This window comes from Siphateles boraxobius, unplaced genomic scaffold, assembly GCF_051911475.1.
Source record: "Siphateles boraxobius isolate OS27281-9 unplaced genomic scaffold, OSU_SipBor_1 26, whole genome shotgun sequence".
NCBI lineage: Eukaryota > Metazoa > Chordata > Actinopteri > Cypriniformes > Leuciscidae > Siphateles > Siphateles boraxobius.
This window is the reverse complement of record NW_027508876.1, coordinates 5,190,150-5,206,686: the sequence shown is the minus strand read 5'-3', so window position 1 is coordinate 5,206,686 and position 16,537 is coordinate 5,190,150. Positions and strand designations below refer to the sequence as shown.

The 16,537-nt window shown below is 39.1% G+C and overlaps 1 protein-coding gene across 1 annotated transcript in view; it reads left to right on the top strand.

Annotated features, from left to right (window-relative positions):
• Positions 1-16,537, top strand: part of apbb1ip (amyloid beta (A4) precursor protein-binding, family B, member 1 interacting protein) — a 44,225-nt gene that overhangs the window by 26,367 nt on the left and 1,321 nt on the right. Inside the window, exons 6-13 of the mRNA XM_077244172.1 lie at positions 562-721; positions 6,625-6,746; positions 7,091-7,165; positions 7,426-7,569; positions 7,765-7,875; positions 10,263-10,361; positions 15,760-15,883; positions 15,989-16,035. Of these exons, the coding sequence (XP_077100287.1) occupies positions 562-721; positions 6,625-6,746; positions 7,091-7,165; positions 7,426-7,569; positions 7,765-7,875; positions 10,263-10,361; positions 15,760-15,883; positions 15,989-16,035 (882 nt within the window). The remainder of the gene's footprint in view (positions 1-561; positions 722-6,624; positions 6,747-7,090; positions 7,166-7,425; positions 7,570-7,764; positions 7,876-10,262; positions 10,362-15,759; positions 15,884-15,988; positions 16,036-16,537) is intronic.

The window sequence follows — 16,537 nt, the reverse complement described above, 5'->3', positions numbered from 1 at the left end:
CTACATGACCCACACTGACTTAATGTCATAGCTGAGTGATAAAGTTGGTTACTTAAAGTGCTCAAAGTGCACTGACTCACAACAATATGTTGTAATAATGGTTACAAGAATGGATTTAAAGTTGCAACTATAACTGCAACAATGTGAGACTTTAGAATGAGCTTAACTACTTTTAGCATGATTGCTGATATTCAATGTTGTCCTTCTGCAGTTCACATGCCATTATCAGAGCGTATCTGTCTATAAGACCATTCATATCTCTTTCTTCCAAACATCTGTGCATAGACCCTGTTGAAAACACAAGCATGGCTTTTCACCAGCATGTGATTATGCTGGTTTTCCCACCAGGCTTCAACTAGTTTGTTTAGCCAGAAGTTCCACTTTGCAGAATATTCTGGACAAGAACTGTACTTAAACTGGATGAAACCATCTGACCAACATACAATATAAAGCATCAAAACCAAATTTTGTTACACTGATAATGCTAATGATCATAAATCATGCCATGTTGTTATCCTATTAATTGAGTTTAACCTTGTGATTTATCATTTGTTGTGATAGCTGGTCGTTAAAGTGGAGATTATGGATGGCAGCTCAAAGACTCTGATGGTGGATGAGAGACAAACAGTCAGAGAGGTGATGGACAACCTGTTTGAGAAGACACACTGTGACTGCAATGTGGACTGGTGTGTGTGCGAGACCAACCCTGACTTACAGACTGGTGAGTATTATCCATATACACACACAAACACACACACACACACCTACATGTCCATGCAGTCGTCATCAGCTTTACCGGACTGGATTCTGAGAAAATGATGAAGTGTGTTTTCATTGGCATGCTGACAGGCAGGCTCCAGTGAGCTCACAGTACAAAGCTGATGTACCTCCATACACATTCACTCTCACACACCAAACGACAGATGGGTTTAATTTACTGTCCCAGACACTGTCACTCAACCTCCCTATCTTGAGGAAATACAGTCCTTATGATCGAAATCCCCCCTTACTCTTTCTCCATCTGCGGTGAGGCTTCATCTACAGCCATAATGTTTGCTGTCTGGTTGCCAAATTTTAGATGAATAGACTTAAAGAGACTGGATTTTTCTGGCTATTGCTATTCCATTTGTTTCCCTTATGAAAAAGAAGTGCACTTCATTTTATTGAATAGTGTACTCCAAACCGTGTAAAATATATTTTGAAAAACTCTACTTGGATATAATATACTATTATTGAAATACAAGGCCACTTCAGTGTACTTAAAGAGTGTACACTTTCATGACTATGTTTATTAATATACTTAACAAGTGCACTTTGGAATAATTTCAAATTAAAAGTTTTAATTTAAAGTCTTTTTAAAACAGTATGTTTTAATAATCTTTTGTCAAGAAGCATGATTTAAGCTTATTTCGGATGTACTGACTAACATACTAAAACACATGTAGGCCTACTATACTTGATAATAATTATCAAATATTTGATTATTGATTGATTTTGGATTTAAATATAATATATGCAAATATATTTAAGCCATGCAAGTTTCAATAGAAATGACATTCATACACTTTAGTCCTTAGCACTTAAGTCCTTAACGCTCAAAACTTTAGCTAATTGCGCTTAAAATTGTTTTAAACTAAAACACGTTTTCATTTAATTCTAAATAACATGCAATGGCATAAAATATTACATTTAGTTTGAACCTAAAGGGATAGTTCACCAAAATATGAAAATTCTGTCATAATTTTCTCACCGTCAAGTTGTTCCAGACCTGCATGAATTTCTTTCTTCTGCTGAACACAAAAGAAGATATTTTGAATAATATAGGGTAACCAAACAGTTTATGGATCCTTTCATAATATGGAAAAATAAAACTATAGGGTCTATAAACATCAACTGTTTATTTACACACATTCTTCAAAATAGTAAAAACTTCAATGAATTAAAAACATTATGATTAAAATGTACTTTTAAAGTAAAACTTTCAATTTGACATTATTATGACGTATAAAGTAAGAAAAAATTCATGAAAGTGTACTTTCTTTAACCCCTTCAGGCCTGAATTATGTTTCATGTTTCTGAAAAATATATAAGTAAATTTTCCCAGCTCATGAGGCTTCTATAAATAAGACCAAATGAAAATAATAATAAAAAATATTGGCTTTCATTGTAATTTTTTTTGTCCATTCCATTGGACGTCAGGTCAAAACAGGTGTACTTCCCAAAAATGTACCAACATGAAATAAATTAATAAACATAAAATTTGTTGGTCTATACTTTAAGCTTTTTCTCAAGGTCAAAAAATGTTCAGCAGTAAACCATTTCAACTTTAATTTTGAGGTTTTTGTTTTACAGATTGCACATTGTTTGTAACCAACTAAATGTCTTCGAATCAATCAATATGGTCATATTAAGGTCATTTTTTGTGTGCATCTTTGTTTTTTTAGATCAAAAACTAGAACATTATAACATTGCAACTTTAATTGAAAGGTTTTTGCTTTATAGATCGCACATTTGTTTATTCATAACAAAATAAACCTAGGAATCAATCAATGCATTGACGTTAGAGTCATTTCCTGTGTGCATCTTTGAAACAATTTCCTTGTTAATGGTTTTCTTGTATTTTTACAGTACATTACTGGCAGCACGGTTGCCAGCAAGTTACTGTATTTCGATTTCCTGTAAGTAACTGTAGTGTAATTCACTTTACAGTGCACAAGATCAGTACTGTAAATTACAAAATAGTACTTTACTGTATTTTTACTGTATTTCGTAATTTGGTCTACTTCTGCTGTAATTAATTATACGGCATTGTACTGTAATATCTATATTGATACATTACTGCTAAATATTATTGTAATTTTCAAAATAGTTACTAATAATGATAATATTATGTTATAATAATATAATATAGTTATTAGGAAAATATACAGTAGGAAAAAAATACTATGGAAGTCACCTGTCTTGTTACCGACATTCTTTAAAAGATCTTATTTTGTGTTCAGCAGAATAAAGAAACTCATACAGGTTTGGAACAACATAAGGGTGAGTGAGTGATGATGACAAATATAATTTTTTGTCAACAAAACAACAAAAATTAAAATTAGCCCATGATTTACTCACCCTCTAGCCATCCTAGGTGTATATGACATTCTTCTTTCGAATACAATCAGAGTTATATTAAAAAATGTCCTGGCTCTTCCAAGCTTTATAATGGCTGTGAATGGTTGTTTCTGTTTTGAAAGTCCATAAAAGTGCATCTATCCATCATAAAAGTGCATCTATCCATCATAAAAGTGAAAAATATTCATATTCAAGTTGCACTTTAGATTTAACTCAAATCCGTATGTTCGTTTGGCCGGAAGCTAGTTATTAATATTTTACTTTATAAAGTTTTAAATACAGATATTTTTCTTACATCTCCATCTTCCTCATCACTCCACATAAAGTCAACATCTGAGATATTTCCATCTGCTATATGTTCAAGCACTTCAAGAACAGTATATTCTGCATATGAAAAAGTTTAAAAAATGTATCGGTACTATGATATAGATTTTTTTTATATAAGAAATTTCAACCAGCATTACTGAAAATGTGATTTCAGTAACAAGCTTTCGAACCCACTGTCCATTCTAATGGACAGACACATTTGAAAAAATCCTGATTTAAAACGTGCAATTCTACAATCGATTTTTAACTTTAATTAATAAGTTCAATCTTTCTATTTTACATACAAACTATGAAACACTGGCAAAAATATATAAAAAATGCAAATAAAACCATAGAAAATGTTGCTTGCTTCTGTGTTTGGAGTGAAGTGCTGCCATGCTTCTCTTCAATGTAGTGTTTTTTATATATAATTACTACATGCAGCGCTTTACTGCCATTTGATTGGATGACAAACGTCCAATCTCATGGACTGCAGGCTTTAAACTAGGTGAAATGCTCCAGAAGTAAAAAAAAAAAGGGGGGGGGGGGGGGGGGGGCTGACATATGATGTCCATTGTAATGGACGCAGGGTCTGAATGGGTTAAGTAAACCTTTTTATTATTTTACCAGTGTTGTAATTTTTGCAAGTACAGTTTCTTAAAATATACTTTTAAGATTTGAAGTACGCTACACATGCACATGCAATGCAATTAAGAACATACGGGTGGTTGGTGTGGACCAAATATTATAGCTTAAGAATAGGCAACTGAGAAAAAAAAAACTAAATCAGCAGATCACTAATCTTGATATTGTTGGCGGTGTGCCTACTCTTTAAAAACAAGTTGCCTCGGCAAAAGAGTGTGAGGCAACCAAACAAACATTTCCAAAACAGAATCATTTTTAACTATGTTAAGTATCTTTGGAAATGTGTTACACCCAATCTTATTTTAGAGAAGCATCATCCTCGCATGATGATGTTTCTACTGTGACTTATAATCATGAGAAAAATACTGATGAACATCTAAACAGCTCTGACACACACTGTATCCACCTTATTTTTAATGTAAGAGCGGGCACTGACGCTATGTCTGTTTAGACAGCAACATTGGCCCAAATCCGGGCCACATCTGGTACATGTGGATTCTACTACTTTCTGGGCACTATTTTGCTGTCTGGGTTCAGTTTGGTTTAAGTTTAAGTTTGGTTTTAAATCGTGATTTTGTGTGATTTATTCCCTGTTCAGTAGCTCATCAGTTAACATGTGTTCCACTTGTGTCTAGTTAATTATCTCATTTAGTCCCTAGTGTTTTTTTGTGTATTTATAGCCCTGTGTTTGTTTCAGTCTTTCTCAGACCTCGTCTATTATAAGCAGTTGTTCTGTTCATTGCGTTTTTGTTTCCTGAGTGTGTAATTTTGAACTTGATTTGATTAAAGAACTGCTTGCGAATTAATTCCGCCTTTAATTTGCGTCTTTGATTCAACCTTATGCAGACAGTCATCCACTTCCAGTTATTATTTGACTGTATAAAGCTACGTCTACATTAATCTGGATACATTTGAAAATGCTTTCCATCCAATCTAGCATTTTCAAGCATTTTCCAAAAGTTTAAGTTACGCTAATTTCACCTCACTGCGCTTGTGTAAAACCTCATAAAAGCTCACTGAGATGATATAGACGGAACAGATATCATAGTTATCATACTATTCTTCTGGCAGGGTCAGTTTATTTAGCAAAATATCTCATCATTCACTGATACATCCAGGTCACACTCAATCACCATTATTTGTTTGTTCTAAAATGCAATTGCTCTTATGTTTTGCTTTTGAAATTAGAATATTGTGCAAAAGTTTGTGTATTTCAGTAATTCAAATTAAAAGGTGAGAGATATTTAGTAAGCTATATATAACTATATACATATGCATGATTATACTTTTCAGAGGGCTGACATTTCTGTATTTAAAATCCTTTTTTAATTTATTTCATGTAATATTCTAATTTTCTGAGATTTTGAATTTGGGGTTTTAATAAGCTGTAAGCCATAATCATCAAAATTATAACTTTTGCATGATATTCTAATTTTTCGAGTTTGACCTGTACATCATTGTTTTCAAATACCTGTTTTCACAGTCCACACTACAACGCAAAAACGCCTTTTTCAAATGTATCCACGTAGGAACTCGTTTTCAAAAAGTTTTTGTTAACATCTTAAAAACATCTTTTGTTTTGAGGAAGTTATATTCTATGTTTGTGCTTGCTGTGTACTTTTATGCTTATTAGAATAGAGATTAGGGATGGGAATGGTATTAAAGGTCTCTCATTTTATACTGAATTTACTTATTATTAAAAATGTTTTACTGTATTTTTAATTAATACTTTCAGAGGACCTTTTATCTTTAATCCATATATTATAGGTGCACAATGTCATTTTTTTCAATTTACAATGCAAAGTATATTATCAATGAAAACAAATATTTAAAAAAAAAACATTTATTTATTTATTTATGTGTGCAATTAAAGTTAAACATTCTTTAATGTATTTATGTACATACAGTACCTATGTATGTTTTACAATCACGACAACTCTCGAAATGTAAACACTGTTTTATTGATAAGAAAGGAGTGTACTATATATGGACTAGATTTTCTGCTGCTGCCGGCGGCATGAGTAAAGGCGACTGTCGAAACATGCACATACATACATGAAATAGGATACAAGCTGCTGTAAGGAACGTAAGCATAACCCCTAGTAGATCTAGGAAGGTGGTGCTGGGGAAGGAGGAGGTCTAAGAACATTCCCATGGCGTTCTGCACTTAGCTGAGCCAAGTCGAGATGGAAATAAATAGGTCACATAGATGGATTTAGGAGAACCCCTCAGCTGCTCGGAAGAGTTTAATGATTGTTTCATAAACTATTTATGTATGGGTGCAATTAAATTTAAACATTGTTTTGTAGTTGTAGTTGTCAAGCTGCAAGGTAAACCCAAGATAGTTGGTACAGTTCCTTGAGAACACACAAATACATATCTTTATTGTATTTTAATATAGCTTTGGATAAAAGTGTCTGTCAAATCAATCTTTACAAACTGTTCATAACTTCAAAGGGGCAATATTCATTATCAATATTTATTTATGAAAATAGGAAAATGCAGTAAGGACAAAAAACGATGACATTTGAATTGAGTTTGACCTTTCCACAGAACGAGCGTTTGAGGACCATGAGAACCTAGTCGAGCCTCTTTCTACATGGACCAGGGACAGTGAAAACAAAGTGGTTTTTCATGAGAAAAAAGACAAATATGAAGTGTTCAGAAACCCTCAGGCAAGTATTTGGACGGCTATTTGTGCTTCTTGCCAATGCAATTTGAATTACAGTTTATGAAAATATCAAAGTACAAAACAAAAGTGCTTTTCCCTTACAGTATATTGTTTCACAGAAGTGACATTTCCAAAAACTTCTCTCTGACTTCTCTGTTTCTAGTTCAATAAAAATGGAACAGAAATTAGAAAAACAGTTAAACTCAGCAAATTGACAGCTTTCTGTAATTGTAGAAGTCTAGAAGACTTCCTTGGTGTAGAGACTGTCTTCATGACCAACATTCCTTAAACATATGAAATTTTGTTGAATGCTGATTAAAATGAAGCCCATTTCAATTTATTTTACAGTTATTTTATATGTGGAAAAAGGATAAGAAATCGCTAATGGAGATGAAAGAAAAAGACAAAGAACAACTTCTGGAGGTGCGTCTGCGTTTAACTTTTGATATAATTGAGAGATTTAATGTCAGCTTACCAATGTAGACATTTATCAAAAGAATTTAATGGAGTCAGATTTAACGTCTTAATTGAAGCCATTTAAAGAAATAATGCAGGTCTAAACAATCTGACCCGAACATGACAATTTTATCATCATATACTGACCCTTATGTCGTTCCAATGTGTGTCCTGCAGTAAATAGAAAATCGAATGATATAAGTCTTAATGCCTATTTCTGGGTATAGGAGAATTTTTGTGGAGCCTCCATCATTGTACCTGACCTTGAGGCCATTCTGTATATGAAGGAGGATGGCAAGAAATCCTGGAAACAGCGTTACTTCCTGCTTCGAGCCTCTGGATTGTATTACTCACCCAAAGGCAAGACAAAGGTCAGCTCAGGCAACCCAGACAGTAAAACATACAGTGTATTTTGAGTTCAGGCAAATCCTCGCTTATTAAGCTCAATGTACATCAGTTTGCTTTTTGATTGAATACTTAATCACAACAGACCTAAATAATAACTGGCTTTGTGAAAATGTCAAGAAACTACATTTCAGTGCATTATGGGGTTCTCTCTCCATTAGGCATCCCGGGACCTTGTTTGCTTGGTGCAGTTTGACAATGTGAACGTCTACTACTGCAAAGAATACAGAAACAAATACAAAGCACCAACAGACCACTGCTTCATTCTCAAGGTACAGTTTTCTTATTATGGTCTCACTTTAACATTAATAATGAGTTTGGATCAGAAACATACAGTGTGACAAGGACAAAGATGAATAAAATAAAACATGAGCCCACCCTTGTGAAAATATATTGCACTTAATTGTATTGAATGTGCTCTTGTTGTGTACTTTACATCTTAAAAGTATATATTTTTTAAAATTGTACTTGCTGGTAATATAATATTAATGAAATAAAAGTCCATTTAAGTTTACTATTAGATTTTTCCTAACACACTTAAGAACACTTTTAAAAACAGTGTTTTTGTAGTTTATACGGAGATCAAAGGGTGTCGTTTTCAAAAACTTGCACTTTGAAACCTGTTTTCAAAAGTTTTCAGGCCAAAACACTGTTGTCGGCAAAAACGCAAAAGCGCCTTTCCGTTTTAAGTTGAAAACAGTGTTGTGTAAACATCCCCTAAATTACTAAATGAAAAACCTAGTCAAGGGCCAGTGTTAGAGTGCAACCTCGGCTTTTTAAGTAATTTGCCGTAATAACAAGGTGTCTTTAAGTACTCCAGGCAGTAGGGGATTAATCTGATATTTACGCACCCTAAATCAGCTTGGTTCTCTTTCATACAGTAAGTGTCCACTCAAAGACCATTACTCAAGCTGGTAGGCGTAACCCCCCTGCTAAACACAAATTGTACAATAATTATTTCAAGGTGTGTGCTTCTTTTATGCCTGGTGCTACCCCCAAAGATAAAAGCCAATGTGTTGCATTTGAGCGTCAAGAATGCAGGAAGTGGTTGGGAAGGCATCTTTTCCAGTTTAGCGTGCATGGATGAGAGCTGACATTAATTGGGGCAACATGAAACATAAGGGATGAGGGCTTTCTTAGATAGCAAGGGGCTAAATTCAAGAAACAGTACAGTATTTTATAGTTTATACAAAACAGCATCTTAAAAAATATAACGGTAACACTGTATTTTACAGTGTCCTTGTCACACGTTACATCTACTTGCTGTTACTAACATAGTAAACTATGCATCTACTACTAAACGACTACATTCAACTAACCATAAACTAAATCCTAATCCACCCTATAGCAAGTACATGTTGTTTATTATTATTACTTAATTCTTAATAGTATAATTACACTGCAACAATGACACCTTAAAATAAAGTGTAATTAAAATAACGGATGTGTAAACTTTCTAGATCTGGTAAAGAACTTTAAACTCTACATCTTGTGTGAAGAACTACAGTGGGTCTAAGAGTGAGGCTTGTGGCACTCACAGCTACTTTAATTGGTATTTGTTCAGACAGTATCATTTTTATGCATGCATGGTGGTAACAGTCTGATAAATATAACTAAAACCAATCAAAACTAGCAGTCTAAGAATGCTATCATGGTTCTCAAGCCTTTCCAAATGAATAATATAGTCTATAATTTGAACAAAACACTATGGTTTAGTAGCCAGCCTGCCACAAGTTGTAAAAGGTCATAAACTTTCTGGTTATTTTTTGTGTTCAGACTATGCAGTTGACAGATCCTTCCTTTAATTAAAGTCTTTGCCAGCAATTCAAAATACCTCAACTTTGTTTGTTTTTTCCAGTCTATACTCACCTCTAAGAATATGAATAGCTGATGAAAGTGTTAATACTGGGTTATTGTTCTACCAAATTAAAAACGAGGCATGGAAAGAATTTCACTAGCTAAAAACTCATTTTGGACAAAGAAAATTATAACTGTAAAAAGCTATTTTACCAACATCAACCCATAGGAAACGAAATACCTTAAGGATTATAGCAAAACTTGGTAAGAAAGCATGACAAATCATCAAGGGTGTTTCAGGCTATGTTTAGGTTAGGGTGGGCTGTGTTTTACGTTTGTCAAGCAATTGGGAAATAAAACGAAAAAATGCAATAAATGTAATACATGCACAATTAAACCCAGACTCCAACAAAAAAGGGACATGCATTCTTTGCATGTATGCAATAATTCAAAATTATAAAGCACAAGATTTGTGTGGTTCATTTTAGCAATATTTAGGGGTAATCCTAAAGTGTGGCACTAGAGGGGCATTGGTAATCAAATTTTTGTTGCTATGCAACTGCAGCTCAATAAAATATGTAATCAAAACAATGTTAATATCACCAACTCTCCATTTGGAGAAAAACTATTATCAGCAAAGCATGAACTAATATGGAATACCCTAGTAAGTTGTTACTCAACCCTTTGTTGTTTTGAGAACAACAAAAAACATTGATTTAATGGGTCCACAAATCTGTAGGGAATGACAGGGGGAACAATATGGGATACAACTAAATGAAGTGTTATTATCTTGGCCTTCTCAGGTGTATACTGTATATCAGGTTTATGTCATGTTCATATGGTTACTGTGATCTGCTTTCAGCATCCTCAAATTCAAAAAGAATCCCAATACATCAAGTATCTATGTTGTGATGATGAGTTGACCATGACTCTGTGGGTGACTGGGATACGAATTGCAAAGGTGAGCAGAAACCAGGCCACACACCAAAAAACAAAATAGATAATGATTGTATGATAAATTCAAGACACCAAGTTTAACTTTATGCAGCAAAAATTGGCATTATAAATCTTAGTTTACAATGCAAAAATGTACTGTAAATTGTAGCTGTATTGTGTTGGGTCATATTGTGAGCTGTCTACTTTGTCAAAAAAAAAAAAATAATAAAAAAATAAGTTCCCTTTCGTAGTCACTCCGAGTTACGTCGGATGACGGAGAATGGGGGTTTCGCTTAGAAAGCCTATCGACTTCCGAGTATTACAAAACAAGCCAACGGCAAAGAAATGCCATGGGTCTGCGGAATTTGCATAGCGTATCTCTGCCCCACCACGTGGGTATAAAAGGAGGACGCCGGCAACATGCAGATATGTTTTCGCTTCGGAGCCAAGAGTATCTCTTCACTCCACAGCCATTCCTGATTTCACTCTACGAGACGAGCCATTCTCCTGTGTTGGTGTGACGGCGATCTGCAGCGAGTTCACATTGCCTGCTGAACTGTGCAGTGATCTGCCAGTGAGTGTGTTTCTCCCTGCTCGCTTCAACATCGCGGAGTTTTTTTCTCCTCTCATATAAGAGCTCGCACGCGGCACGTCTTTTTAAAGACGGCTCGGCCATGCCTTTAAAAAAAAAAGAATGGTTGCGGCAGCTCTCGGCCCTCGTGGATGACTCATGTTCTCTCTGGGAACATGACCATCGCGTCGTTAAGGTCGAGACTCGGTGAACTCACAAGAGTGAGAGTCCCCTCATCCACCACCTGTTCTTCGGCTGGTGGCCAGGGTGACCGGAGGGTTACGGTCTGGAACAAGGCGCCGACTCTGTGTCCACGCCCCAGCCCCCCTCCTCAATGATGGTGCCCGCTAGTGAACAGGTGATTCCCACCGGTCTACCCTCTGGTGGCCCGTGTGTTTCATTTGAATCTACAGAGGATGATACTATGTTTGTAGCAGCTTCACAAGGTGGGTTTGATTCTCCTGGAAGTGACGACTCGTCACAGCTGCCACCCTCTGGTGTGCATATGGCTGTGCCTGAGTCTGATCCGGAGATGACGGCCATGCTTTCCCGGGACGATTGGTTTTTGAGTAAGGTCGCCGACTCCGTCTACGGAAAACCCCGATACCTTTCTTCCCGGTCGTGCATGATGAGATCTCGAAGTCCTAGAAGACCCCATTGTCTTCTCGGGACCGCTCGCTGATCTCTTCCGCCTTTCCTTCTTTCGTTGGGGCCGCTGCCCATGGGTAGACTGGGGTTCCCCCGGCTGAACGTTCTGTTGCGATGCTATGTGTCCTCAGAGTGCTTCTTGTCGGCGCAATCCTAAGCACCCGTCCGTGGCCTGTAGTTTTTCGTCTACACTTGTGGCGAAATCCTGTAGCTCCCAGGACAGGCAGCCGCCTCACTGCATGCCATGGCCATTCTGCTGGTCTACCTGGCCCAGGTGCTCATGGACATGCAGGAAGGTAGGACTGACCCAGGGCTCTTCATCGAGCTGCGCGCCGCCACTTACCTTGCTCACCGAGCGACGAAAGTGGCCGCACGCTCCCTGGGTCAGGTGATGTCCACCATTCAATCCTCTGGCTTGACCTGTCCGATGTGTAGGTTGTCCGGCGGACCCCTCTGCTCTCAGGTCGGAACCCTCATATCCCAGGTCGGCCTGCAGGAGGGCGCCTTCGGCGGTGGGCGGTTGAGAACTGTTGTACAGCCCTCAACTACACCGCCGAAGGCGCCCTCCTGCGGCTCCCACCCCGTCCGTTCACCCGGGCTGGTTCTGGGGGCCGCAGGGGGACGCCACTGCCCTCTCCAGCCCTGCCCCCTGCTATACGCCAGGTTAAGCGGCGCTCTTTAGACGGGCTGCTCGGAGGTGGGATTCAGTTCTTTCCAGGAGCTGGTAGCAAGGCCACTCCTTTCCCCGGTGGAGGGCCGGGGAAGAATCCTTATTCTCAGAAAGAACTGACTCTCCCGTCTCTGAGCACACAGAGGCCGGATGACAGTGCGCGACGCCCCCAGGCCTCCCCGCTCTCGTCCCTCTCTGTCACAGAGTTCTCGGACCGCAGTGTGCGCTGCCCCCGGGCCCGCCACTCCTGTCCCCCTCTGTCCCAGAGGGCGCGGATGACAGTGCGTGCCGTCTCCGGACCTCACCACTCTCGTCCCCCTCTGTCGCCAGACCCCTGGCAGAGCAGACCCCCGTGGAACGCTAGTCCTTCCCTGGTCTCCTCTGTCAGGGTGCGGAGTTTGACCGTGCCCCCGCACCGGGCCGCTATGCCACCCTCGCCTGGGCCAGTCACTCCGCTTTGCTGCCCCTCCGGGGGGACGCCTGTGGTTCGCATGTCCCTGCTGTTTCAGTTTCTGGGAGCTTGGTTAGAGCTTCCCAACCTTTTTTTTTTTTTATAGTTTATTTAGATAGGGACAGACACAAATAACATAGATCAACTTTAACAGTCATCTGATGAATGTATCATAGTGTTTTTAGCTAAAGCTAATTCCCGACACTTGTCCCTAGTAGGGCTTTTTGATAAAAAATACAGTTTAACATTATTAAAAGGATGAGAAGAAAATTACAATAATAAAAAAAGAAAAAAGAAATTAAATAAAAAAGGACAGGAAATATACAGAGATAGCAAAGTATAAATACTAAGTGTGAGAGCAATATTTTTCCTGAATTAACCACGATTTTGTATTTTTTTGAAGGAGGCTAGTGTTGGGATGCATTTCAAATGGTCTGGCAAAGAATTCCATAATTTTGCCCCTTTAACTGAAAAAGCAGCCTGGGCAAATGATGTTCTTCGAAAAGGGATCCTACAGTTGCCTTTTGACACTGAACGGGTGATTGATCTAGTACTTTGCTGTCTTGTTATTGTTTTGCAAAGCGGTGGTGGAGCAGCGTCATTCAAGCATTTGAAGACCAGTTTAACCAGATGCAAGGAAATAAAATTAGCAAAACTTAAAATCTTATATTTGCTTTGAATTTGGCAGTGATGGTACCTTATTCTCTTCTTGTCCAAAACTTTCAAGGCACGGTTATAAAGACACTCTATGGTTTTGATTGATGACTGATGAGCTTGAGACCATGTGGTTAAGCCATAAGATATGCGTGTTAGAATCATAGAATTAAAAAAAATAAAAGCACAGTCAAGAGTCAAGCAGTTTCTTATCATCATAAAACAGCTCAAGTTGGCCTTAATGGTTTTACAGATTTTCTTAATATGACTTTTAAAGTTCAACTGATAGTCCAAAATTATTCCGAGGTACTTCACTTCAGGTACTTGTTCAATAAGTTCCCCATTAATTTTTGCGTTCAAAAGTTGTGTTAGAGGTAGTTTTTTAATTGAAAAGCAGACAGAGTTTGTTTTTTTGGTGTTTAAGGTTAAACATGATGAGGTCAGCCAAGATGATATTTTTTCTAAGTTAGCATTTAGTTTGTAAGCCACAGAAATATAGGTATTACCAGATGCATATACCACTGTGACATCTGCATACATCTGTAGACCTATATCTGGACATACTACATCTGGCAAGTCATTAATGTAGAGACTGAAGAGTATGAAGAGTAACCTGTCCCGCTGGGTCGCCCGGACTATCAGACTCGGCTATGCGATTTAGTTCGCCCGGTCTCCTCCCCACTTCAGGGGAGTCCGCTTCACTATGGTCGGTGGCAATGCCCCTATCATGAGAGCGGAGGTTGCCACTCTGCTGGCGAAGGGTGCAATCGAGACTGTCCCTCCAGCCGAGATGAGGTCGGGGATTTACAGCCCGTACTTCATTGTCCCCAAGAAGACCGGTGGGTTACGGCCAATCCTGGATCCGTGCGTCTTGAACCGCTCCCTTCACAGGCTGCCGTTCAAGATGCTCATGGCCAAACGCATTTTCGAATGCGTGCGGCCACAGGATTGGTTTGCAGCGGTAGACCTGAAGGACGCGTACTTTCATGTCTCCATCTTGCCTCGACGCAGACCATTTCTTCGGTTTGCTTTTGAGGGGCAGGCATACCAGTATGCGGTTCTCCCATTCGAGCTGGCTCTGTCTCCTTGCGTCTTTACGAAGGTCGTTGAGGCTGCCCTTGTTCCCCTACGCGAACACGGGGTTCGCATCCTGAAGACCCAGCCTTGGCACTGCCCTGTCCAGTACGCGCTCTCCGTGCTTACGTAGACAGGACGCAGTGTTTCAGGACCTCAGACCAGCTCTTTGTCTGTTACGGTGGGAGACTGAAGGAAAAGGATCTCTCAAAGCTGAGATTCTCTCACTGGATAGTGGACGCCATTGCTTTGGCTTGGTGTGACAGCACACTCCACTCGGAGTGTGGCTTCCTCTTGGGCTCTGGCGCATGACGCCTCGCTGGCAGACATTTGCAGAGCTGCAGGCTGGGCAACACCCAACACATTCGCCAGATTCTACAATCTCCGAGTGGAGCCATTGTGCTCTCATGTACTAGCTCCAGTCAGCTAGTACCGGACCCGCTCAGGTGTCTTCGCTTGCTCGCCATTCCACTCCACGGACTGGATACGTGCGATTTTTCCTCAGGTGAGCCTTCCTCTCTGAAGCCCTAAGTTCCTCCAGCACTGGTGACGCTGGCGCCAGTGTCTATTGCCTGTGCGTCGGCTAGGTGCCTCCGTGTGCATGGTTCCTCCCCTGAGAAACCCCCACATGTGTATATGCACTGTAAGCCTCCTTGAGCATGTGTCTTTCCCTCGGCAAGCCACCTTGCCACTCCTGGAGTTGAAAGTTGCCACCCCACGGGTTGGTCACTCCAGTGTTCTTCCATATGAAGCCCCTCCGGGCCATATGTGTATTTCTAAGTCCTCCCTACGGGTAGGCATTGTGTTGCATATTTCCTCTGAGATATGCTTCCCAGTGTACCTTGGTATTCCTGTGCTAAGTAGGACTCCTTCGTCCGTGCCAGTATCACGACAGGGGGTTCAGACTTTCTCAGGGCACTGGAAGACAGCTGTGAAGGTGGCGTGATTACACGGGGACCCCCATTCTCCGTCATCCGACGTAACTCGGAGTTACTACGAAAGGGAACGTCTCGCTCGTTACGTCTCCCTGCCACTTCCGCTGTACCGCTGGGTAGATGCCTGAGTTCAGTCTCAGCTCCTCAGCGAAGACATATCTCTATGTTGCCGGCGTCCTCCTTTTATACCCATGCAGTGGGGCGGAGATACGCTATGCAAATTCCGCAGACCCATGGCATTTCTTTGCCATTGGCTCGTTTTGTAATACTCGAAGTCGATAGGCTTTCTAAGCGAAACCCCCATTCTCCGTCATCCGACGTAACGTCTCCGTTCCCTACTCAGGGAACGAGGGTTACATACGTAACCGAGACGTTCTTCTACCTTATGAACAGTCTTGTTTTGTCATGATTTTTTCATAGTATGGTAAGCAGTTATATGAAAACTACAAAGCCGCTGTGAGGAAAGCATCAGGCACTGCATCCTGGGCTAACCGCACTATCCAGGCCTCCTCCAGTGCATCGACACCCTCCCCTACACCTAAAGGTACAGATAATGAGCTAAATAGATCGTTATAAAATGTATCATAGATCTTGATAGATACATTTTGATATATAATATAAATTGATGACATCTTTGTTTATCTTTCAGCCAAAGCGGCGAATGGACACGCTCCTCAGCTTCCAAAGGGCACCAAGGTACCTCTCAATCTATCAGCTGCCTTAGTAATGAAGAACACCATAATATAATACGATAAATAATATTCAATAAGTTCATGGACCATACTTAAGTGTGGACTGAATGTAATGTTTTCAGACACTTAACTGCATGTTAATTGCAATTAAACAAAATATAGTTTAAATGTATTGACACACTTAAGTACATTTCAAAATTATTTTTATTTTCTATGAAATATGGTGTAAGTGTACTGCCGAATGTACTGAAAAGGATTTATAGTAAACTAAAATATACATATATAATCTCTTTTGAAACTTGTCATGTTTAAATATTTAATTACACATTTGTCATGATGAAGTCGTCAATTGGTACATTTAAAATATATAAACATTAAATATATATACAGCTAAAATTATTATCAAATTTACATGTGCTCTAGTATGATTGTCAACACATCAAAATAAGTGTACTGCAAAGGATTACTAAACCATAATTTAAAAATGTATTATAAATAAAAGTTTA